At 56.4% G+C, this 23432-nt stretch overlaps 2 protein-coding genes across 2 annotated transcripts in view; both read right to left on the bottom strand.

The window, feature by feature from the left end:
- Positions 1–976: 976 nt before the first annotated feature.
- LOC311216431 (scavenger receptor cysteine-rich type 1 protein M130-like) lies at positions 977–14120 on the bottom strand (the record flags this gene model as incomplete). The annotated part of the gene is made up of 10 exons (XM_084297967.1): positions 977–1090; positions 3977–4170; positions 4831–4926; positions 10218–10358; positions 11027–11382; positions 11903–12260; positions 12386–12700; positions 12781–13107; positions 13216–13528; positions 13956–14120. 10 exons carry the CDS (start codon positions 14118–14120, stop codon positions 977–979), a joined length of 2379 nt encoding a protein of 792 aa, XP_084154093.1.
- Positions 14121–14346: 226 nt separating this feature from the next.
- LOC311216430 (scavenger receptor cysteine-rich type 1 protein M130-like) overlaps positions 14347–23432 on the bottom strand; it is a gene marked incomplete at both ends in the record, with an annotated part of 34553 nt that continues 25467 nt past the window's right edge. Inside the window, 6 exons of the mRNA XM_084297966.1 lie at positions 14347–14444; positions 15426–15619; positions 15928–16516; positions 16642–16956; positions 17037–17357; positions 17472–17777. Of these exons, the coding sequence (XP_084154092.1) occupies positions 14347–14444; positions 15426–15619; positions 15928–16516; positions 16642–16956; positions 17037–17357; positions 17472–17777 (1823 nt within the window). The remainder of the gene's footprint in view (positions 14445–15425; positions 15620–15927; positions 16517–16641; positions 16957–17036; positions 17358–17471; positions 17778–23432) is intronic.

The raw sequence follows: 23432 nt of genomic DNA, 5'->3' as shown, positions 1-23432 counted from the left end.
ACATTTGAACTGGTTTCATCATATTTTCTCCTCCTTTCCCTTAGAGGAGGGGGAGTGATAGAGCAGCTGTGATGAAGCTCAGATGCCCACCTGTATAAAACCACCATAGAAGGCTGCAGAAAGTGGAAGCAAGGGCAGCTAACCTGAGAGGAATGCAGAGACATCACCTGAGCAGCCAGGGATCAAGTCTGGAAAGCTAAGGCTATGGTAAAATTGAATCTAGATAGGAAGTTCAAGGGCAACAAGAAGGGCTTCTATAAGTACGTCAGTGATAAAAGGAAGACTAGGGAAAACATGGACCCTCTCCAGAAGGAAACAGGAGACCTGGTTACCCGGGATGTGGAGAAGGCTGAGGTACTCAATGAGTTCTTTGCCTCATTCTTCACTGGAATAGCTCCAGCTACACCATCCAAGTCCCAGAAGGCAAAGGCAGGGACTGGGAGAGAGAACCACCTACTGTAGAAGATCAGTTTTGGGAGTATCTGAGGAAACAGAAGGTGCACAAGTCCACGGGACTAGGTGAGATGAATCCCAGAGTCTTGAGGGAACTGGCAGATGAAGTTGCAAAGCCACTACTCATCATATTTGAAAAGTGGTGGCTGTGCAGTGAAGTTTCTACTGATTGTAACACAGAGAACATAACCTCCACTTTTTAAAAGGGAATAAAAGTAGACCCAGGGAAGTCTAGCCCAGTCAGACCCACCTCTGAGCCCAACAAGATCATGGAACAGATCCTCCTGGAAACTCGGCTAAGGCATATGACAAATAAAGAGGTGATTGGTGACAGCCAACATGTCTTCACTAAGGGCAGAGCGTGCCTGACATATCTGTAGGCCTACTGCAATGGTGTTACGGTGTTTGTGGGTAAGAGAAAAGTAACTGACATCATCTACCTGATTCGTGCAAAGTGTTTGACATATCCCTGTGGCATTCCTGTCTCTAAATTGGAGAGACATGGATCTGACAGATGGACCACTCAGTGGATATAAGGAATTGTCTGGATGGTCGCACTCACAGGGTTGTGGTCAACAGATCTATGTCCAAGTGGAGATCTGTTACGAATGGTGTTCTTCAGGGCTTGGTACTGGGACTGGCACAATTTCACATCTTTGTTGGTGACATGGGCAGTGGGATTGAGTGCACCCTCAGCGAGTTTGCTGATGACAGCAATCAGTGTGCTGGAGGGAAGGGGTGTCATCTAGTGGGGCCATGACAGGCTTGAGAGGTGGGCCTGTGTGAAACTCATGAACTTCAACAAGGCTGAGTGTAAAGTCCCACACATGGGTTGAAGCAGTCCTATGCATAAATACAAGCTGGGTGGAGAAGGGAGTGAGAGCAGCCTTGAGGAGAGGGTCCTGGGAGTATGGTGCTTCAAAAACTCAGCGTGTGTAGGCAATATGCACTTGTAGCCCTGAAAGCAAAATCCTGGGCTGCATCAGAATGAACATCGCCAGCAGGTCAGGGGAGATGATTCTCACTTTCTCTTCCTAAATTGTGAGACCCCACTTAACTTACTGTGTTCACCTCTGGGATCCCCAACGTGAGAAAGACATGGACCCATTGGAGCAAGTCCAGAGGAGGGCCACAAAAATGATAAGAGGGTTGGAGCATCTCTCCTATGAAGAGGGAGAAGAGGAGGAATTAAGAACAGAAGGCCCTGGGAAGAACGTAGAGCAACCTTCCAGTAGCTCCAGAGGGCATAAAGGAAAGCTGGAGAGAAAGAATTTATTAGAGGATGTAGTAATAGGACAAGGGGAAAAAGCTTTAAACTCAAAGAAGGTAGATTGAGATCAGATATTCAGAAGAAATCATTTACTCTGAGGGTGGTGAGGCACTGCAGGAGGTTGCCCAGAAAGGTTGTTGGATGGTGTCCCATCCCTAGAAGCATTCAAGGCCAGGCTGGATGGGGCTTTGAGCAACCTGATTTTGAGGAAAGTGTCCCTGACACAGCCAGGACAGCTGACCCAAATGGATCAAACAGATGTTCCAGACCATCCAGCACTCCCTGCAGCCCACCACCCTACTACCAAAAGCATCTCTAAGCCTGCAGCGGAGGCGCCTGCTGGGGAAGAGCTGGGGAGGACCTACCAGCAGGATTAGAGAGGGCAGTTTGGGTACCAAGTCCTGCCCAGGGGTCCAACACTTCTCACCACTCTAATCCTGCAGGAGAGGTTCCTCTGTCTGTGGGTGCTGGGCAGGAATCCTTGGGTTTCTTGAGGGCCCAAGGCTGTAGAAGATGGGCGCTACCAGCGAGTGCATCATGAGGCGTCACACAGAGCCACTTTTGCTGGAAACTGCCTGTGGCTGGCAGGATGGAAATGCCTCTGTCAGTAGGAATAGTGTCTAGGGACTGGGAGTTCTGGCAGCCGTGCAGCCTTGTGAGGAATGTTTTAACAATTTGTGTCCATAAAGAACAATTCTGTTTGAATCCTGTCTGCCTCTGGGCCCTGCACTGGCAATTTAATTCTTGAACCACAGATGCAGTGTGTCCCAGTCTCCCCCTCATTCTAGTCAATTTATCAAGTCTTCAGAAAATACTCCTTAAATTTATGAACCTGTTTGCTTTTGTTATTCCGGACTTCTATTTCTAACAGTTACAGCCTTTTTTCCTGTCTTCTTCGAGATTAACTTAACACTGCTAAAGATGTGTCTGTCCCTGTGAATGGCTGGTGAGGAATGTTTTAATTACTCGTGAAGCGTCAATAAGAAAGCTGTTTGTGTTTGATGTCTGGGAGTTTCAGAACAACTGATAACAACTAGTGACTGTTATGGGATACTATGCGGATCTTTGGTATCTGGCCAGGGGGCCAAGAGATTAAGAGGAAGAAATAAGAATCTGAAGGACGGCTGGGAGACAAGACCTGCAGAAAATGTTCTATAAACTTGGTATGGTGCCAAGTGAGTACAAAGGGGAGAGGAAGACTATGAGCCTTCAGCATGAAAGACCCCTAGAGACCCCCAGAGGAGACTGATGCGCATGCTCCAGTAGGAGGGACTGGATCCTGGAAGCTAATTATAATAACCCAGGTTTTTTTAGAAGTAGTAATGAATATTTATTAGTCTAGGAGCATAAAAATCAGCTACTTGATGTAACTGGTGTGCGTCCTGGTGGAGCGGAGACTCCCGGTGCACCCAGCGCTGTTTGCTTACCTCTATTCCTTTATATTCTTTCAATAAATCCTATTTTTTATTTAATCCTAATTTGAATCCTGAGGCATTTATAACAGCCTGATCCCAACCCTGTTGGTCCCAAGAAATGACCATTCCCCACTATTGCATCTTTGAGCTCTACTCCAATTGGTTAGCCTAAGAGAGACACCCTGACACCTGGGCAGGAAAGCAATGGATCTGTGACAAAGCCCCCCCCCCCCCCCGAATGTTTTAATATAAACATTTGCCAACACAAAGCACAAAAACGGGAATACCAAGACAGGAAATACCAATGTGCGTCTGCTGACTGCTGGAAAAGGGAGACCGTTCCCTGGCACTCACGGCTCTCCCAGTGGCACTGAGCTTTCCTCCCTCCCGGCTGCACCCAGCTGATCAGCAGGGCTGGGCTCTGCTGGCATGGGGCTCTGGGACACTTGTGCAGGTGGCTCTGGTGTCACATCCTGGGTGTCCTCATGGGGACATGCCAGAGACATCTCTTCAGCATCATCATAGCCCATGTGTACCAGAAAAGGGGACAAGATGTCTCCCTCAGCTCCAGGGTCCTCAGCACGTCTCCGGGAGCGCAGGCTTCCCTCTGTAAGCATCAAGACAGGCTGCTGTGGTTGATCCTATGGGGTTCTTCTCAGGGCTGTACAACACCTTCCCCCTCCTCACAAGCCTGAGACATTTGGCACATCCACCAGCCTCCTGGAAATATCTCAGGCCAGGTTCCCCATGTCAGGAGATCAGGCTCTAAATACTTCATGGATTCTCCTGGCCCTGGGGTTGGCACCTAGGAAGTGGCAGTGATGCATTGCCCTCTCACCTGTGGCTGTATCCGTGGGCCCAGCTCCTTCCTCTGGTGTCCTGGGCACTTCCCAATCCCCCTGCCCAGGGACAGGATCCTCCCCAGGGTCAGAAACCTCTCCAGCATCATCATAGCCATCTGCTGGGTCACCTCTAGGCAGGACAGGGACATCTGAAAGGAGAGGGAAGGTGGTGGCAATGAGAAGAGATGTCCTGCAGAGCAGAGGATGGGAGGGTGTGTGGGGACACAGGGCTGACATGCTGCTGGTGTCAGGGCCAAAGCAGAGCCCTCGTCCCTCCAGCTCTGAAAGTGGCACTCAGTGGCACTGCTGTCTGCCTGTCTGCAGGGAGGAGAGATGAAGCCCTTCCTCTCCCTCCCCTTCTATCCCTGGATCTGGCCCCAGACCATCCTCCTCCTCATGTGCCTGGGGTAGGGCTGCAGTTGGGTCAGGGACCCCTCTGAAAAGGAGCCTGCAGAGAGCTGCAGTGGGTGCTGTGTGATGAGCCCTGCTGACCCATCTTGTGGTCAGCACTGCTGGGGATGGGCAGCCACAGAGCTGGGATAGAGTGGGAAGGAGACCACCCCTGCTACCCTAGGATGAGCCCATCTCATAGGGGCTCCCAGAGTTGCCCTGGGACAGCCACTTCACTCAGCCCTTCGTTGTCCCCAGGGTGCAGGGCCAGGCAGAGAGGGGTGTCCCAACTGGGAAGGGCAGAGCTAGTGCAGAGGAAGCTCCTCTGTGGGGGCCAACACCTGGATGCTCTCCCACAGACGCCATGGCCCAACCATTTCAGGGACCATGGGCAGGAGCTGCAGGACACAGCCCTGGTCTGAGGCAGAGAGAAAGTGCCCCTTCATGAACATACACCCACCTGAGAGACTGAACCTCGGCCTCTTCTCCCATGCCAGGCTGTAAGCGATCTCCTCGTACACGGCCTCATGGAAGGGCTCCCCAGCTCTCCCGGAGCCTGAGGACAGAGGCAGAGCTGGTCTGGGGATGGGCCAAGAGTGACAGGACCCCACTGGGCTCCCTCAGCCAAATTCCCTAGGCCAGCACAGGGCTGTCCCCACAGCACAGCCCCACCGTGTTCTTTGGCACTGCAACCACATCCCCAGGGAGGGCAGCATCCCCATGGAGATGGTCTGGGGCAGAGTCAGTCTCACATTTGGAGACAGCCTTTATGCCCCTTTGGTCCCCAGGTCATATCCCAGTGCAGACCCTGCACCAATTCCCACATTTCTCTTCCCCATGGAGCTGCTCCATCTCTGCCCCACACAGCAATAGCACAGCCCATGCCCTGCTGGGGGGTGGCTGACACCACGGTGATGGACTCCACTGCCCCATGCTCCTCCTGCCAGTGCTGCCCAGAGCACTGCCAGCAGTGCATCCTCCCCATCTCACCCAGGCCAGATCTCACATTTCTCTCCTCACCCCAGAACTGATGCCTCAGGCTCTGGGCTCTCTCCATCCCTTGATCACAGAATCACAGAATCACAGAATCACAGAATTTCTAGGTTGGAAGAGACCTCAAGGTCATCGAGTCCAACCTCCAACCTAACGCTAACAGCCCTCCACTAAACCATATCCCTAAGCTCTACATCTAAACGTCTTTTGAAGACTTCCAGGGATGGTGACTCCACCACTTCCCTGGGCAGCCTGTTCCAATGTCTAACAACCCTTTCAGTGAAGAAATTCTTCCTAACATCTAACCTAAAACTCCCCTGGCACAACTTAAGCCCATTCCCCCTCGTCCTGTCACCAGGCACGTGGGAGAACAGGCCAACCCCCACCTCGCTACAGCCTCCCTTGAGGTACCTATAGAGAGCGATAAGGTCACCCCTGAGCCTCCTCTTCTCCAGGCTGAACAAGCCCAGCTCCCTCAGCCGCTCCTCGTAGGACTTGTTCTCCAGGCCCCTCACCAGCTTCGTCGCCCTTCTCTGCACCCGCTCAAGCACCTCGATGTCCTTCTTGTAGCGAGGGGCCCAAAACTGAACACAGTACTCGAGGTGCGGCCTCACCAGAGCTGAGTACAGGGGGACGATCACCTCCCTCGCCCTGCTGGTCACGCTGTTCCTGATACAAGCCAGGATGCCGTTGGCCTTCTTGGCCACCTGAGCACACTGCTGGCTCATATTCAGCTGACTATCCACCATCACTCCCAGGTCCTTCTCTGCCTGGCAGCTCTCCAACCATTCCTCTCCCAGTCTGTAGCTCTGCTTGGGGTTATTGCGCCCCAGGTGCAGGACCCGGCACTTGGCCTTGTTGAACTTCATGCAGTTGACCTCAGCCCATCGGTGCAGCCTATCCAGATCCTCCTGCAGGGCTTTCCTACCCTCGAGCAGATCGACACACGCACCTAACTTGGTGTCATCTGCGAACTTACTGAGGGTGCACTCAATGCCCTCGTCCAGATCATCAATGAAGATATTAAAGAGGACCGGCCCCAGCACCGAGCCCTGGGGGACGCCACTAGTGACTGGCCTCCAACTGGACTTGGCTCCATTCACCACGACTCTTTGGGCCCGGCTATCCAGCCAGTTTCTAACCCAGCGAAGCGTGCGCCAGTCCAAGCCAAGAGCAGACAGTTTCTTGAGGAGAATGCTGTGGGAGACGGTGTCAAAAGCCTTGCTGAAGTCAAGGTAGACCACATCCACAGCCTTTCCCTCATCTACCCAGCGCGTCACTCTGTCATAGAAGGAGATCAGGTTCGTCAGGCATGACCTGCCTTTCATAAAGCCATGCTGACTGGGCCTGATCGCCTGCTTCCCCTGCAATTGCTGCATGATGACTCTCAGGAGGATCTGCTCCATGAGCTTTCCTGGCACTGAGGTCAAACTGACAGGCCTGTAGTTTCCCGGGTCTGCCCTCCGGCCCTTCTTGTAGATGGGCGTCACGTTTGCTAGCCGCCAGTCGATTGGAACCTCCCCTGATAGCCAGGACTGTTGATAAATGATGGAAAGCGGCTTGGCCAGCTCTTGTGCCAGTTCCCTCAGTACCCTTGGGTGGATCCCATCCGGCCCCATCGACTTGTGCACATCTAAGTGCCGTAGCAGGTCACCAACCAGTTCTTCATGGATAATGAGGGCCACATCCTGCTCCCCATCGCCTTCCACCAGCTCAGGGTACTGAGTATCCAGAGAACATCCGGTATTGCCGCTAAAGACTGAGGCAAAGAAGGCATTGAGCACCTCCGCCTTTTCCTCATCTCTTGTAACTAAGTTTCCCCCCGCATCCAGTAAAGGATGGAGATTCTCCTTAGTCCTCCTTTTTGTGTTGATGTATTTATAGAAACGTTTTTTGTTATCTTTAACGGCAGTAGCCAGATTGAGCTCCAGATGAGCTTTGGCCTTCCTAATTTTGTCCCTGCACAGCCTCGCTACTTCTTTAAAGTCCTCCTTAGTGGCCTGCCCACTTTTCCAAAGCTTATAAACCCTCTTTTTCCTCCTAAGATCAAGCCACAATTCTCTGTTGAGCCAGGCCGGTCTTCTTCCCCGCCAGCTCGTCTTTGGGCACGTGGGGACAGACCGTTCCTGCGCCATTAAGACTTCCCTCTTGAAGAGCGCCCAGCCTTCCTGGACCCCTCTGCCCTTCAGAACCACCTCCCAAGGGACTCCACCAACCAGTGTCCTGAGCAGCTCAAAGTCAGCCCTTCGAAAGTCCAATACAGCGGTTTTACTGGTCCCCTTCCTGGCCTCGCCAAGAATAGTGAACTCCACCATTGCGTGGTCACTCTGCCCAAGACAGCTCCCGACGATCACGTCCTCCACCAGTCCTTCTCTGTGAAGAGAAGGTCTAGCGGGGCACCACCCCTGGTAGGTTCACTAACCAGCTGCGTCAGGAAGCTATCTTCCACGCTCTCCAGAAACCTCCTAGACTGCTTTCTCAGGGCTGTGTTGTGCTTCCAGGATATGTCAGGGAAGTTGAAGTCCCCCACGAGTACAAGAGCTGATGATTTAGCAACCTCTGTCAGCTGCCTGTAGAATTCCTCATCCGTCTCCTCATCCTGGTTCGGCGGTCTATAGCAGACCCCGACCAGGACACTAGCCTTGTTGTCCCTGCCGATCCTAACCCAAAGGGACTCGACCTTGTCATTCCCAACCTCGAGTTCTACAACCTCAAAAGACTCTCTAATATAGAGAGCCACACCACCACCCCTTCTATGCTGCCTGTCCCTTCTATAGAGCTTATAGCCAGGCATTGCAGCACTCCAGTCATGAGACTGGTCCCACCACGTCTCCGTGATGGCAACCAAGTCGTAGCCTGCCTGCCGCACGATGGCTTCCAGCTCCTCCTGTTTGTTACCCATGCTGCGTGCATTGGTGTAGATGCACTTCAGCTGGGCCATAGCCTTATCCTCCAGCCTTGCCATTGTTCCCCCTGGCACAGCCCCAACAATCCTAGCCTCAGCCCCATCCCCCTTCCTACCTAGTTTAAAGCCCTCTCAATGAGCCCTGCCAGTTCCTGGCCCAGGATCCTTTTTCCCCTAAAAGATAGGGACCCGTCTGCGGCCATCAGGCCAGGTGCTGAGTAAAGTGCCCCATGATCAAAAAACCCAAGATTTCTGCGTTGGCACCAGTCCCGGAGCCACGTGTTTAACAGGTGAGCTTTCCGTGTCCTCTCTGAACCCCTCCCTGCCACCATAGGGATGGACGAAAACACCACCTGCACCCCCGCTCCATCCACTAACCGACCCAGTCCCCTAAAGTCCCTTTTGATAGCCTTGAGGCTTCTCTCTTCGATGTTATCACTGCCCGCCTGGACTATCAAAAGGGGGTAATAGTCAGAGGGGCGTACCAGGTTAGGAAGCTTCCTGGCAACGTCCCTGACCCTGGCCCCAGGGAGACAGCAGACTTCCCTACGGGTAGGGTCAGGCCGACAAATAGGGCCCTCTGTTCCCCTAAGAGTCGAATCACCAACAACAATAACCCTCCTGTCTTTCTTGGTGGAGGCAGTCCTGAGGCGCGGAGTTGACCTCCTCGCCCCAGGCATCCTCCTGGGAACATTTGCTACCTCTTCCTCACACACCGGCCTCTCAATCTCTAGGGCCTCAAACCTGTTGTGTAAGGGCACCTGGGAAGGTGGGGCCGGAAGGGGAGGGCATCGCCTGCGATGTCGAGCAGGGACTTGTTTCCATTCCTCCTCAGCTCCCAGATCCCCTCCCTCTGCCCGACAGGGACAGGGCAGGGGGTCCGCCCCCATTTGAGAAGTCTCACCTCGGCACCTCCCCTTGAGGCCCTGCAGGGAGTTACTCCAGAAGTCTATCTCCCGCTCACACTCCCTGATGGCCCTCAACCTCTCCACCTCCTCCTTGAGCTCCGCCACCATGCGGACCAGATCATCCACCTGCTCGCACCTCACGCACGCAGTTTCTCTGCCTCCCGCCGATGGTGGCAACAGGCTCAGACACTCCTTGCATCCGGTGACCTGAACTGCGGCATTTTTTAACGGGTAGTCGGTCTGCGTGTGTACCGACTTCTTGGAGAGCGCGCCGTGCCTGGTGGCGACCATTATCACCTAGCTACGGCTGTTGTTAACGAGGTGTTGTTTGTGTGTAGGGGGAGCGCTCCGCCCTTCCTGCGCGCCCTGCCTGCGCGAACTGCCGCGCTAACTGCCGCGCCACTCCCTTCTGACGTGCCACGCCCTGTTTGCCCGTCCTGTTCGCCGCGCTCCTGGTCGCTCGCGCTCCCTAGGGGCAGCTTTTGAATGGCTGGGGAGGGGACGCTGCTGGCTCCGCCTTCGCCTCGTCAGCCTCCCTCACGAGGGCTGCCGGGTCCTGGCGGCTCCCTCCAGTAGGCTCGATGCCGGAAAAAATTAGCCCTGCCTGGCCCGATCCCCCGCTCCGCTGCAGAACGCGTCTGCCCCGGAGCCGATCGCCTCGGCAAATGGCAGTGAAATGGCGGTGGGTCCCGATTTAAATAGCCCGCCGCTGACGCTGCTGGCTCCGCCTTCGCCTCGTCAGCCTCCCTCACGAGGGCTGCCGGGTCCTGGCGGCTCCCTCCAGTAGGCTCGATGCCGGAAAAAATTAGCCCTGCCTGGCCCGATCCCCCGCTCCGCTGCAGAACGCGTCTGCCCCGGAGCCGATCGCCTCGGCAAATGCGATTGATGTTGGTGCCCCATGGTCTGTCAGTCAGTGGGGCAGCACATGGGGCAGGAGGCAGCACACGGCTCTGTTTCTGTGCCCCAGAACACCAACACCCCCAGCACCCCCAGCCCTGCCAGGAGGCATCTGCCCCCCAGGACCACTGGGGAAGGACCCACCTCTGCGCCGAGCCCTGGCGCTTCGCACCTGCCCAGCCAGGAGGGCCAGGAGCAGGCAGAGGAGGGCCCCCAGGATGATGCAGATGACGACAGGCACCGAGAGTCTATCGCTGCTGGTGGTCGGACGGCCCCGTGGGGGATCTGCATGGGCAGGAACATGGCAGGGGCAGCATCAGACAAGGGAGAGGCTGGGGGCAGGACATGCCACTCCTGACCACACAAGGCAGCAGGGTTTGGAGGGGACAGGGCTGGGTGATGGGGCAGCTCCCACCCTGCTGGGTCCATCACAGACTTCTCCCAGCTCCCTTGATTTCCTGGGAGTCTCACAGCCCAGCAAGGAGCCCCTTCCCCTGGCTGTGGGTCACAGTGTGAATATGGACAGCCCCAGCCCCAGGGGAAGGACAGCTTACCTGCTTGTGGGGGGGATGTTGCTGTCCTGGGTGCAGCTGCAGGGGAGCAGAAGGAGAGCTGGGCTGAGAGGCTGGGACTGTGGCACCAGGCAGCCTCCCTAGCAGATGGCCCCTACATGTGCCACCTGAATTGTCCCTTCTGTGGGGCTGGGCAGGGTGGCAGGGACAGGGCCCAGCACCACTGCTCTGGGCTGCTCACAGGACAGTGCAGGCAGCCCAGGGGATGTGCTGGGACATCCAGCCCCACTGAGGCTACTCCCCACCCACCACCAGCCTCCCACTCTGCAGGGACTCCCTTGCTCAGGCCAGCAGTGGGGCCATGCCAGGATCCAGCAGAGCAGACGCCCAAGCCAGCTCCTTGCCAAGTCCCCAGCAATGTCTCCCAGCCCCACTGCTCACCTGAGCAATGCACAGCCGCATCTGCCTTATGCTGGCAGGCACCGCTGTTCCCTGGCTGGGCCCAGCAGTCCTGCAGAGACAGCTCCGTCCCCCTGCACTCCATCAGCCACATGGGGCCCGTCCCCTCTCCAGCAGCAGCCTGGCCCAGGGCATAGACCGCGGGGCCACAGCCCAGCTGCCTGCACGCCACCTCGGCATCCCGCATGTCCCAGGCATTGTCACACAGCGTCCCCCAGGTGCCGCGGTGCCAGATCTCCACTCTGCCCGAGCAGCCGTCCTTGCCTCCCACAGCGTGGATCTTCTCCCTGTCTGGGGAGGCAGCAATGTCCCATGGCACCAGGACAGCTGGGACAGCCCTGCCAGGTGAGGGGGGCACGCGCAGGGGCAGCTCCCTACCTGTGCAGCTGGTGGAGTTGGGGCATTCAGCCACCTGCGTCCTTACTGTCCATGTCCCAAAGGAAAGAGAAGTTGGGCTGAAAAGGGCTGCTCTCGGGGTCATGCAGAAGAAAGCAGGGCTGACCTCTGCTCGCACATCCCCATGCTGGGTCAGGGCAGCAGCAGATCCCCATTCATTCCTCCCACACGTCACTGCATGGGGGATCCAAGTGCTTGGCCCCACAAGGTCCCTGGTTCACAGAGCAGCAGGAGGCTGTCCCAGGAGGGGGGACTCCTGAAAGCCCTGCATGGTCTCCTCTCAGACCTTGCGTGGAGATGCCTCTGCATCCCCTAGGGGCTGAGGGCAGCCCACATGTTGACTGCTGCTGGTGGGCATGGGTGGCTCTGAGAGCTGAAGTCACCTTTGTGCCACCAGCAGCAACAGGGTCTAATGCAGGAAGTCAAAGCCCCTCTGGGTTCCTTCTCTGCATTTCACCATACCCAGTGGGGAAGTGGACCTGGTGCCTTGAGAAACCAGATTTACCATTGCAGGTGATGTGGGTCTCTTCTCGGCTGTCATCACACGACTGCGGATCCCAGGCAGCAGAGGGACACTGCCAGAAGGAGCTGTTGCTCTTCCCACACTCCACGTGATCCAGCCACGCGGTGCCAGACAGCTTGGCAGAGTTAGAATCTGTTTCCAGTTCCCCCTCATTCCCACAGCCCAGCTCCTTGCACACCAGTGACACCGTCTCGGTGGTCATGGAGTTGGAGCAAACGCTGCCCCACGTCCCGTTGTAGAAAACCTGCAGGCGCCCGGAGCAGCCGTCGCTGTTCTCAAGCCTCAGGGCCATGAACTCTGGAAGGAGGAAAGGCCCCAGGGATGTCCTTGGATGTCAGACACTGATGGCCTTGGCCCTACCTGGCTGTACCCTCACCCCAGATTCCAAGGCCCCAGCTGCCAACCACATTCCCAGCACAGACCTGAGCAGATGACTCCCGCGTCCTCCTTGTGCCCGCAGTCGTGCTGCCCCCAGGCCTTGGCAGGGCAGTCCCAGAGAGCAGCTTCGGCCCCGGAGCAGTTGACGCCATCCAGCCAGATCTGCCCGGAGCCCTCCCCAAACCGAGCAGAGCCGGCTGCCTCCAGGGCCCGTCCGCAGCCCAGCTGGCGGCAAACGACGGCGGCGTCGGCCAGGTCCCAGGCGTCATCGCAGACGGTGCCCCAGTGCCCCTGGTAGTAGATCTCCACTCTCCCGGCACAGCGCCCGGCCCCGTCCACCAGCCGCACCCGCCGGCTCCCTGCAGCGGGAAGAACCCCGGCCGTCAGGGGCTGGCTGCCCTCCTGGACCATCAACTGGGGGACGTGCAGCACCACTCACCCCGGCACATGACCCCCACATCCTCCATGATTCCTGCTGCCGGTGTGATCTCGGGCAGGGAGGTGTTGCAGAGGCTCAGGTTAGCCTCGTGCCCTGCACACTGCACACCACGCAGCCCCACAGGTCCTCGTCCTCGCTCGGCCCTCAGGGGGGTGTAGGCTGCCTCTGCCTCTCCGCACTGCAGCTGCCGGCACACCACGCTGGCCTCCTGCATGTCCCACTGCTCATCCAGGACTCTGCCCCACGTCCCGTGCTGGAAGACCTCCACGCGCCCATCGCACCGGCTCCCTCCACCCACCAGCCGTACAGACATGTGGTGAGCCGGGCCTGGTAAGAGCAGAAATTCAGCCTGGCGCTGCCATGGGGTGCAAAGCTTTGGGTGGCCATGTCACACACCACGGGCAAATGGCCTTTGCAGCACTGCCCAGCACTCACCTGAGCAAATGACAGCAGCAGCGTTCTCCTGGGAGCACGGCGAGGCCCCCAGGGCAGTCACCGGGCACTGCCCCAGGTGGGCTTCAGTCCCGTCACAGTGGAACGAGTCTCTCCAGACGGGGCCGGTTCCTCTCCCAAAATGCCCTCCTCCAGGAATGGACTCAGCAAAGCCACAGCCGAGGTGCCGACAGAGAACGTGGGCGTCCGAGAGGTCCCAGCGGGAGGCACAGAGGGTCCCCCACGTCCCCAGCACCTCCACCTCCACCCTGCCCTCACACGCTTTGCTGCCGTTCACCAGCCTGAACCCTGTGTACTCAAGGACAAAGGAGGGTGAGAGAGGCCACATTTGTGCTCTTGTTCCCACAGGAGCTGCAGGAGAGGCCAAAGGGACAGTGTGCCTTTCTCCTCCTGCAGCACTCTAATTTTGGGGATGCAGACCACCACCTAACCCCACCTGTCTCCCACCCAGCACAGCCCAGTGCCCACCCTGCTCTCCTGCTCCCACCACAACCCCCATAAGCATTATTACATCTCAAGTCCTTACGTGTGCAGGTGACATGAGTGCCATTGCTGTGGGTGCAGGCCTTGTCCTTGGGGGCCCCCCAGGGGCAGAAGAGGATGGTGGATTCATTCCCCACACACTGCAGCTCTCTGTCCCAGACAGGACCGGCCCCTTCTCCCAGCTGAGCTGCCCCATGGACAGACAGGGCTGTGCCACACTGCAGCTCCCTGCACACCACCTCGGCAGCTTTGGCACCAAAATGGGAGTGACAGACAGCTTTCCACTGGTCCCTGTCGTGGACCTCCAGACTTCCTGAGCAGGGGCTGTCCCCTCCAACCAGCCGGACAAATCCTGGAGCAACCAAGGAGACCTGTGAGTTCCCAGAGCCCTCTGGCACTTCCATGCCCACCTCCCACCTCATCCCTGAGGTGGCCACATGCAGAGCCCCACGGCCAGCCCAGCAGCTCTCCGTGGGTGCTGATGGCACAAAGAGTTCAGGGCCCCCCTGCTGCTCCTCAGAAACCAGCCCAGCCCCTGGGCTGCCTGCAATGAAACACGCACAGCATGTGGGCCCAGCGAAATGGGCCCAAGCACTGGGGGCTGCTGCAGCTGGCTCTGTCCCACCGGGCTCAGGCCAGGCTGAGGAACCCCTTGGAGTTGCCAGAAAAGCCCCCTGTTCCCAGGGGCTCCTGGGGCTCTTGGGGAACTGCTGTTACATGGGGCACATCTGGGGAGCAGGTAAAGGGGGGTCCTCAGGCAGGGAGAGTGTGTGTCGCTAATCATTCACAACCCCAGCCACCAGCCACACATGGAGAAAAAGTGCAGGCAGAGAGCAGCCCTGGGTTGATACGAGCTCTCGGTATGAGTGCAGACACCGAGGAGAGACAGGAGGTGCTGGCACAGCCCCTGGGGCACAGGGCAGGCAGGAGAGGCTGGGCAGTGGGTCAGCATAGCCTAGAGGGGCCGTGTCCCTGGAGGCTGGTTCTCATGGGGTGACCCTGGGACAGGAACAGAGTGCCATTTGCCACCCTGCTCCTCTGCTCAAGCCCAGTGCTCCTGCCCTCTGAGCAGCCTCTCTGCTTTGGCCGACATTCTCTTGTCTGCTCGGGGTACAACCCAAAAGTCCTGGGCCATTGCACGCCCTTCCCTGAGGCTGCTGGTGGCTGGGGGAGCTGCTCTAGATTCCCCTGGCATAGGGACCAGCCTGCCAGACAGGGCCTGGGTGAATGGGAGGAGAAAGGTGGGAACGAGGCAACACAATGGGGAAGGGTGAGGGCTTTCCTCTCCCAGCCCCGGGCACCTCCCCAGGGTTGGCTACTCCAGCTTCAGGGCGAGGCTCAGTGTGCTCCCACTGGGCTTTCCCCAGGGACTAGGGACACCAGCAGTGACAAACCCAGCTCAGAGTGCAACTTGACACACAGAGCCATGTTCTGGTGTCCACTTGTTGCTTCCTGAGGTCACAGCCACGTCCCTTAGAAGTGTCCTCATCCCAGAGATAGGGAACAAGTTCAGTCCTTACCTGAGCATGTCACTCCAGCATCCCGTCTGTGATAGCAGCCTGTTTGACCCCAGCCATTGTGTGTGCAGTCAGACAGGGCAGACTCAGTGCCATTACATTCAACATCATCCATCCAAATGGAACCAGATCCTGGCCCAAAGTGTGCATTCCGAGGAGCTTCAAGGGCAACCCCACAGCCCAGCTGCCTACAAACCACTGCAGCATCGAAGATGTCCCAGCGGTCACTGCACACGGTTCCCCACTGGCCCTGATGTTTCACCTCCACTCTTCCAGCACAGCGACTGCCACCATCTGCCAGCCTCACCTCTGCAGTTCCTTCAAACACCAACACAGGAAGGGTCAGGAGAGCTTCGAGCCCCACAATATGGGTCTGCGAGTGCTCCCTGCCCAGGCAGAGTCACAGGCCCCAGGGTGGGAGCCCTGTCCCCACAGACTGTCACTGGGGTGTTCAGTGGGGTCCTTCCTCTGCCCATGTGCTGCACTGGTCTGGGAGTGCACTACTCCAGCCTTCCTGGGCAGTTTGCTACCCCTCAGCCCCATACCCCCTCTTTCCACCCCAGTGGCCTCCTGGGCAGTTTGCTACCCCTCAGCCCCATACCCCCTCTTTCCACCCCAGTGGCCTCCTGCCCATGCCCACCCACACACCACCCCCTGTCTAGAACAGAGTTCCCACTCCTGCCCAACCCAGTACCCTCTCCAAAGCCCCATGACTCTAGCCCCATATTTCTTCCTGTCCATCTTCTGCCCCAGGCACTTCTCAAATGCACAAAACCCACAGGAGCTGCTGGCAGCCTGGCCGTTGACTTCTGCTGGTGAATCTGGGTGGCTCTGAGAACTGAAGTCACCGTTGTGCAACCAGCAGCAACAAGGTCTAATGCTGGAAGTTGGAACCTCTGGGTTCCTTCTCTGAATTTCACCATACCCAGTGGGGAACAGGACCTGGTGCCTTGATGGCTCGGATTTACCATTGCAGGTGATGTGGGTCTCTTCTCGGCTGTCATTACACGACTGCGGATGCCAGGGAGCAGAGGGACACTGCCAGAAGGAGCTGTTGCTTTTCCCACACTCCACGTGATCCAGCCACGCGGTGCCAGACAGCTTGGCAGAGGTAGAATCTGTTTCCAGTTCCCCTTCATTCCCGCAGCCCAGCTCCTTGCACACCAGTGACACGGTCTCGGTGGTCATGGAGTTGGAGCAAACGCTGCCCCACGTCCCGTTGTAGAAAACCTGCAGGTGCCCGGAGCAGCCATCGCTGTTCTCAAGCCTCAGGGCCATGAACTCTGGAAGGAGGAAAGGCCCCAGGGATGTCTTTGGATGTCAGCCACCGATAGACTTGGCTCTAACGGGCTCTACCCTCACCCCGGCCTCACTGGCCCCAACACCCCTCCCCACTCCCAGCACAGACCTGAGCAGATGACTCCCACGTCTGCCTTGTGCCTGCAGTCATACTGCCCCCAGGCCTTGGCAGGGCAGTCCCAGAGAGCAGCTTCAGCCCCGGAGCAGTTGACGCCATCCAGCCAGATCTGCCCGGAGCCCTCCCCAAACCGAGCAGAGCCGGCTGCCTCCAGGGCCCGTCCGCAGCCCAGCTGGCGGCAAACGACGGCTGCGTCGGCCAGGTCCCAGGCGTCGTCGCAGACGGTGCCCCAGCGCCCCTGGTAGTAGATCTCCACTCTCCCGGCACAGTGCCCGGCCCCGTCCACCAGCCGCACCCGCCGGCTCCCTGCAGCATGGAGAACCCCGGCCGTCAGGGGCTGGCTGCCCTCCCAGCCCCACACCTGGGGGACGTGCAGCACCACTCACCCCGGCACATGACCCCCACATCCTCCATGATCCCTGCTGCCGTTGTGCTCTCAGGCAGGGAGGTGTTGCAGAGGCTCAGGTCAGCCTCGTGCCCTGCACACCGCACCCCACACAGCCCCACAGGGCCTTGTCCTCGCTCGGCCCTCAGGGGGGTGTAGGCTGCCTCTGCCTCTCCGCACTGCAGCTGCCGGCACACCACGCTGGCCTCCTGCATGTCCCACTGCTCATCCAGGACTCTGCCCCACGTCCCGTGCTGGAAGACCTCCACGCGCCCATCGCACCGGCTCTCTCCGCCCACCAGCCGCAGGGGCATGGGGCGAGCTAGGCCTGGTAAGAGGAGAAATTCAGCCTGGCACTGCCGTGGGGTCCCCAGCTGTGGGTGGCCGTGTCACACACCAGGGGCAAATGGACTTTGCAGTACCGGCCAGCACTCACCTGAGCAAATGACAGCAGCAGCGTTCTCCTGGGAGCACGGCGAGGCCCCCAGGGCAGTCACCAGGCACTGCCCCAGGTGGGCTTCAGTCCCGTCACAGTGGAACGAATCTCTCCAGACGGGGCCGGTTCCTCTCCCAAAATGCCCTCCTCCAGGAATGGACTCAGCAAAGCCACAGCCGAGGTGCCGACAGAGAACGTGGGCGTCCGAGAGGTCCCAGCGGGAGGCACAGAGTGTCCCCCATGTCCCCAGCACCTCCACCTCCACCCTGCCCTCACACGCTGTGCTGCCGTTCACCAGCCTGAACCCTGTGTACTCAAGGACAAAGGAGGGTGAGAGAGGCCACATTTGTGCTCTTGCTCCCACAAGATCTGCAGGAGATGCCAAAGGGACAGCGTGCCTTTCTCCTCCTGCAGCACTCTCATTTTAGGGCTGTAGACCACCACCTCACCCCACCTGTCCCCCACCCAGCACAGCCCAATGCCCACACTGCCCACAACCACAGCCCCAGTGGACACCATCCCTGCCCAATTCCTTACGTGTGCAGGTGACATGAGTGCCATTGCTGTGGGTGCAGGTCTTGTCCCTGGCAGCACCCGTGGGGCAGAAGAGGATGGTGGATTCATTCCCCACACACTGCAGCTCTCTGTCCCAGACAGGACCGGCCCCTTCTCCCAGCTGAGCTGCCCCATGGACAGACAGGGCTGTGCCACACTGCAGCTCCCTGCACACCACCTCGGCAGCTTTGGCACCAAAATGGGAGTGACAGACAGCTTTCCACTGGTCCCTGTCGTGGACCTCCAGACTTCCTGAGCAGGGGCTGTCCCCTCCAACCAGCCGGACAAATCCTGGAGCAACCAAGGAGACCTGTGAGTTCCCAGAGCCCTCTGGCACTTCCATGCCCACCTCCCACCTCATCCCTGAGGTGGCCACATGCAGAGCCCCACGGCCAGCCCAGCAGCTCTCCGTGGGTGCTGATGGCACAAAGAGTTCAGGGCCCCCCTGCTGCTCCTCAGAAACCAGCCCAGCCCCTGGGCTGCCTGCAATGAAACACGCACAGCATGTGGGCCCAGCGAAATGGGCCCAAGCACTGGGGGCTGCTGCAGCTGGCTCTGTCCCATCGGGCTCAGGCCAGGCTGAGGAACCCCTTGGAGTTGCCAGAAAAGCCCCCTGTTCCCAGGGGCTCCTGGGGCTCTTGGGGAACTGCTGTTACATGGGGCACATCTGGGGAGCAGGTAAAGGGGGGTCCTCAGGCAGGGAGAGTGTGTGTCGCTAATCATTCACAACCCCAGCCACCAGCCACACATGGAGAAAAAGTGCAGGCAGAGAGCAGCCCTGGGTTGATACGAGCTCTCGGTATGAGTGCAGACACCGAGGAGAGACAGGAGGTGCTGGCACAGCCCCTGGGGCACAGGGCAGGCAGGAGAGGCTGGGCAGTGGGTCAGCATAGCCTAGAGGGGCCGTGTCCCTGGAGGCTGGTTCTCATGGGGTGACCCTGGGACAGGAACAGAGTGCCATTTGCCACCCTGCTCCTCTGCTCAAGCCCAGTGCTCCTGCCCTCTGAGCAGCCTCTCTGCTTTGGCCGACATTCTCTTGTCTGCTCGGGGTACAACCCAAAAGTCCTGGGCCATTGCACGCCCTTCCCTGAGGCTGCTGGTGGCTGGGGGAGCTGCTCTAGATTCCCCTGGCATAGGGACCAGCCTGCCAGACAGGGCCTGGGTGAATGGGAGGAGAAAGGTGGGAACGAGGCAACACAATGGGGAAGGGTGAGGGCTTTCCTCTCCCAGCCCCGGGCACCTCCCCAGGGTTGGCTACTCCAGCTTCAGGGCGAGGCTCAGTGTGCTCCCACTGGGCTTTCCCCAGGGACTAGGGACACCAGCAGTGACAAACCCAGCTCAGAGTGCAACTTGACACACAGAGCCATGTTCTGGTGTCCACTTGTTGCTTCCTGAGGTCACAGCCACGTCCCTTAGAAGTGTCCTCATCCCAGAGATAGGGAACAAGTTCAGTCCTTACCTGAGCATGTCACTCCAGCATCCCGCTTGTGAGTGCAGTCAGATAACCTCTGTTTTAAATACTTGCAGTTAGTCAGGGCAGACTCCATGCCATTACAGTGAATAGGATTCACCCAAATGGAACCAGATCCTGGCCCAAAGTGTGCTTTCTGATGAGCTTCAAGGGCAACCCCACAGCCCAGCTGCCTACAAACCACTGCAGCATCGGACATGTCCCAGGAGTCACCACACACGGTCACCCATTGGCCCTGGAGTTTCACCTCCACTCTCCCAGCACAGCGTCTGCTGCCATCCACCAGCCTCAGCTCCGCAGCCCCTTTAAAAACCAACAGGAGAACGGTCAGAAGAGCTTTGAGCCCCACATTGTGTCTGCGAATGCCCCCAGCCCAGGAAGAGTCACAGGCCCCAGGGTGGGAGCCCTGTCCCCATAGGGTGCCCCTTGGTCATTTGGGACCCAATCCCTCTCCTCCCCATGGGCTATGCTGGGATGAGGGTACCACGCTCCAGCCCTCCTGGGATATTTGCTGTCCTACAGCCCTCAGCACCTCCTCCCACCCCAGTGTCCCCCTTTCCCTGCTAATGCCTACCCCCACACCACCTCCAGCCCTGCACAGGGCTGCATCTCCTCCCCAGCCCCATGTCCCTCAAATATCCCCCTGCCCTTGAGCACATTCCATTGCCCATTGTCTGCCACAGGCACCTCCCAAACCCACTATCAAACACAGGACCTCTTGTGTGCCTACAGAGCACAGAGTTGTTCACAAGGATATCAACAGTCCACATCCCTTCCCCGTCGCTGCTGTCAGACCTGTGCCTCTCCCACAAAGATAGGCACAGATTAAAGCATGCGACTGGGAGACTGAGAACATCGTCCCTCTCATTTCAGTGGTGCCTGGAAAACAACCCCACTCCCAGAGGGATCCCAATGACCCCACTGGTGCCCACTCACCCAAGGCTATGAAACAGACGAGCTGGCACTTACCTCTGCATGGATGCACCCAGAGGAGCAGCCACAGCACCCAAGGGGATAGGAGTCCTTCTGTCCCCATCCTGAGGGTCCTGTCCTGACAGCAAGGCCCTGCTGATGGAACTTCTGGGGACCCACAGTGAAACGGCGATGATGGGAGGGCAATATATCTGTGCAGATGCTGTCCCAGCTGCAGGAGGAGCCAATCGAAGCAGCAGGCACCTTTTTAGAAGTTATCGGCACTTATCTCCCCTCCGACGCAGCCCAGCTCTCCAATGAACTTCTCCAGCGCTCTTCATGACCATATATGAGGGACGGCTCCACTGTGGCTCTCACGTCACTGCGGTGGGACATCATCGTGGGGTAAGGCTGGGTGTGGGGGCAGATGGCTCTGACACCCCTTGCAGCCTGCTGTGGGAGCACGGAGCATCTCCTAAGCTGTAGCATCCAAGAGCCCAAGGTGTGATTGTCCGGCTGTCCTTGCGCCATGGAATCCTTGGGTCTGTGCCTGCAGCAGGGCTGTGTCAGGCTGGGAAGGGACCAGCCCCTGCCTCTGCTACAGCCCCCTCTGTGCTGGCAGCAGCAGCTGGGAAAGGCCCTTGGGCAGGGCCAGAGCCCCGTTATGGGGGTGCTGCCTGTCCCGTCCCTCCCCAGGGAGCCTCCTGTGGCGTCCCGGCAGCAGCCAGAGCTGGTCCAGGGCCTGCCCTGGCAGCAGAGCTGCAGCCCAGAGCCTCAGGCGTCTCCCTGGCTCTCAGCGTGTCACCCAGGGGCCGTTATTCCCCGCGGCGGGTCGGGAGCTGGAGCCTGCCTGCCACTGCAGGTGCACAAACCGCAGCCCACGTGACATGGCGCCCGGGCAGGAAGACGGTGGTTTTCTCCTGGCCCCGTGCCCAGGCATGGCCCTGTGGTGCCTCCCAGCCTCCGCACAGCTCCAAGCCCGGCAGAGTCCAAGAAGTGTTGGGACAATGCTCTCAGACGTATAGTTTATTATATATATATATATGTATATATATATATACACATATATATATACACACACATATATATACATATAGTATTTTTAATGGATCACAAAATTTTATAAATACATACAAAATATATTTTTTACTTATACACTATTATTTTATATTATTATGTTTTTCATTAGATTACATGTTATTAATAATATTTTATATATTATTTATATATATATATAAATATATAAATAGATTTTATATTATATATATTTATATATATTTATATATATTTATATATAATAATATTTTATATATTATTTATATATACTATTATTATTTTTATATAATAATATTATTAATAATATTTAATATTTTATATATTTTAATAATATTTTATATTTTAATATTTTATATTTCATATTATATGTTATGTATATTACCAATAATATATATCATATTACATTATGTTATTTGATATATCTTTATATTACATACAGTATTGTAGTATATTATATAGTATTATGTTATATTACACAGTATATTATATAATAATAATAATTTTATAATTTTTATTTTATTTTATTACCTTAATTTTATACACATTACATATATATAATGTTTATTTTATATATGTATTATACTTTTAAATATTTTTTATTTATTTATAGCTTTTATAATTATTAAATATATATATATATATATATTTTTGTCTGGTGGCTGGAGTTGGACTCTCTGATCTTCAGTTCTTTCCAACTCGAGATATTTCATTATTCTGACCAACCCAGCTCCAGGTGATGCCATAGCATCTTCACTTGCCATGGGCCTGCTCCTGGCCTGTAGTCAGGCAGCAATGACCTCACAAACACCTACACAATTCTTGGTCTGCCAGCTCCTCAGGCACCAGTGGCCTCACAGGTACAATGCATGGGCCTTGCCCTGACCTATCAGCTAATTGATCACCAATGACCTCCCCACAGACCTACACAAGCCATGTGCTTATTCCTGGCCTACTGGCTTCTCAGGCACCAGGGTCCTCCCAGCATCTAGCACAGGCCATATTTGCTCTCGGCCTGTCAGCTACTCAGGCACCACTGGTATCGCAAGAATATTCACCTGCCATGGGCCTGCTCGTGGCCTATCAGATCTTCAGCTGACAGTGACCTCATAAGCACAGATGATCTATTGGAAGATGTCAGAGTCCCTGCCCATGACAGGGGGTGGGTGCTCATGCTCAGCTGGCTGTTGACCAACATCCCCAGGTGCTTTTCTGTTGGCATCTGTCCAGCCACTCTTCCCCAAGCCTATGCTGCATAGGATTGATATGATCCAAGTGAAGGAGCTGGCACTTAATCATTGTTGAATGTCATGTGATTGGACTCAGTCCATCAATCTAGCCTTTCCAGATGCCTCTTAAAGCTTTCCTTCCTGAAGAAGATCAACTGTCCCAACTAACTTGTTATCATCTGCAAATGTACTAAGGGTGTACTTGATCCTCTCAGTCAGATCATCCATCAAAATAGTAAACAAAGCTGGACCCAGTACAGAGGCCTGGGGAATGCCACCCACGACCATCCACCAACTGGATTGATCTCTCTTCACTCAGACTCTTTGAGCATGGCCATCCAGACAGTTCTTCAGCCAGCAAACTGTACACCTGTCCAAGCCATGGGCAGACGGATGGGTTGTCATTCTGCAGGGCTGCTGCTACTGAGTCCACACTGAGAAGATGTAGCTCCTTCCATTAGGCTTTTTGTGATGCCCTGTTCTCAGTCCTTTCAAACCAACTAAGCATGAATTTGGTGCTTGTGATGAGCTAGTTCTCAGCTCATGTTCCAGTTACTTGCTAGCATGTATCATTGTTGTTGAGTTTGTACAGCACTGGCATTCTTGCATTCCCTTTTGTCTCTGTTTGCTTGAGTCTGCATTGTCAATGGTAGTTAGGAATACTGGAGGAGTGGCTGCGGGGAAGCATGAGGTTGCTTCTGTCATGGTGGGACCTCGGTCAGCATTCACAGTGCAGTGACT

This window comes from Netta rufina, assembly GCF_964035555.1.
Source record: "Netta rufina genome assembly, chromosome: 18".
In the NCBI taxonomy this organism is placed as follows: Eukaryota; Metazoa; Chordata; class Aves; order Anseriformes; family Anatidae; genus Netta; species Netta rufina.
Note: the sequence above shows the minus strand (reverse complement) of the source record. Positions and strands in the feature narration are given on the sequence as shown.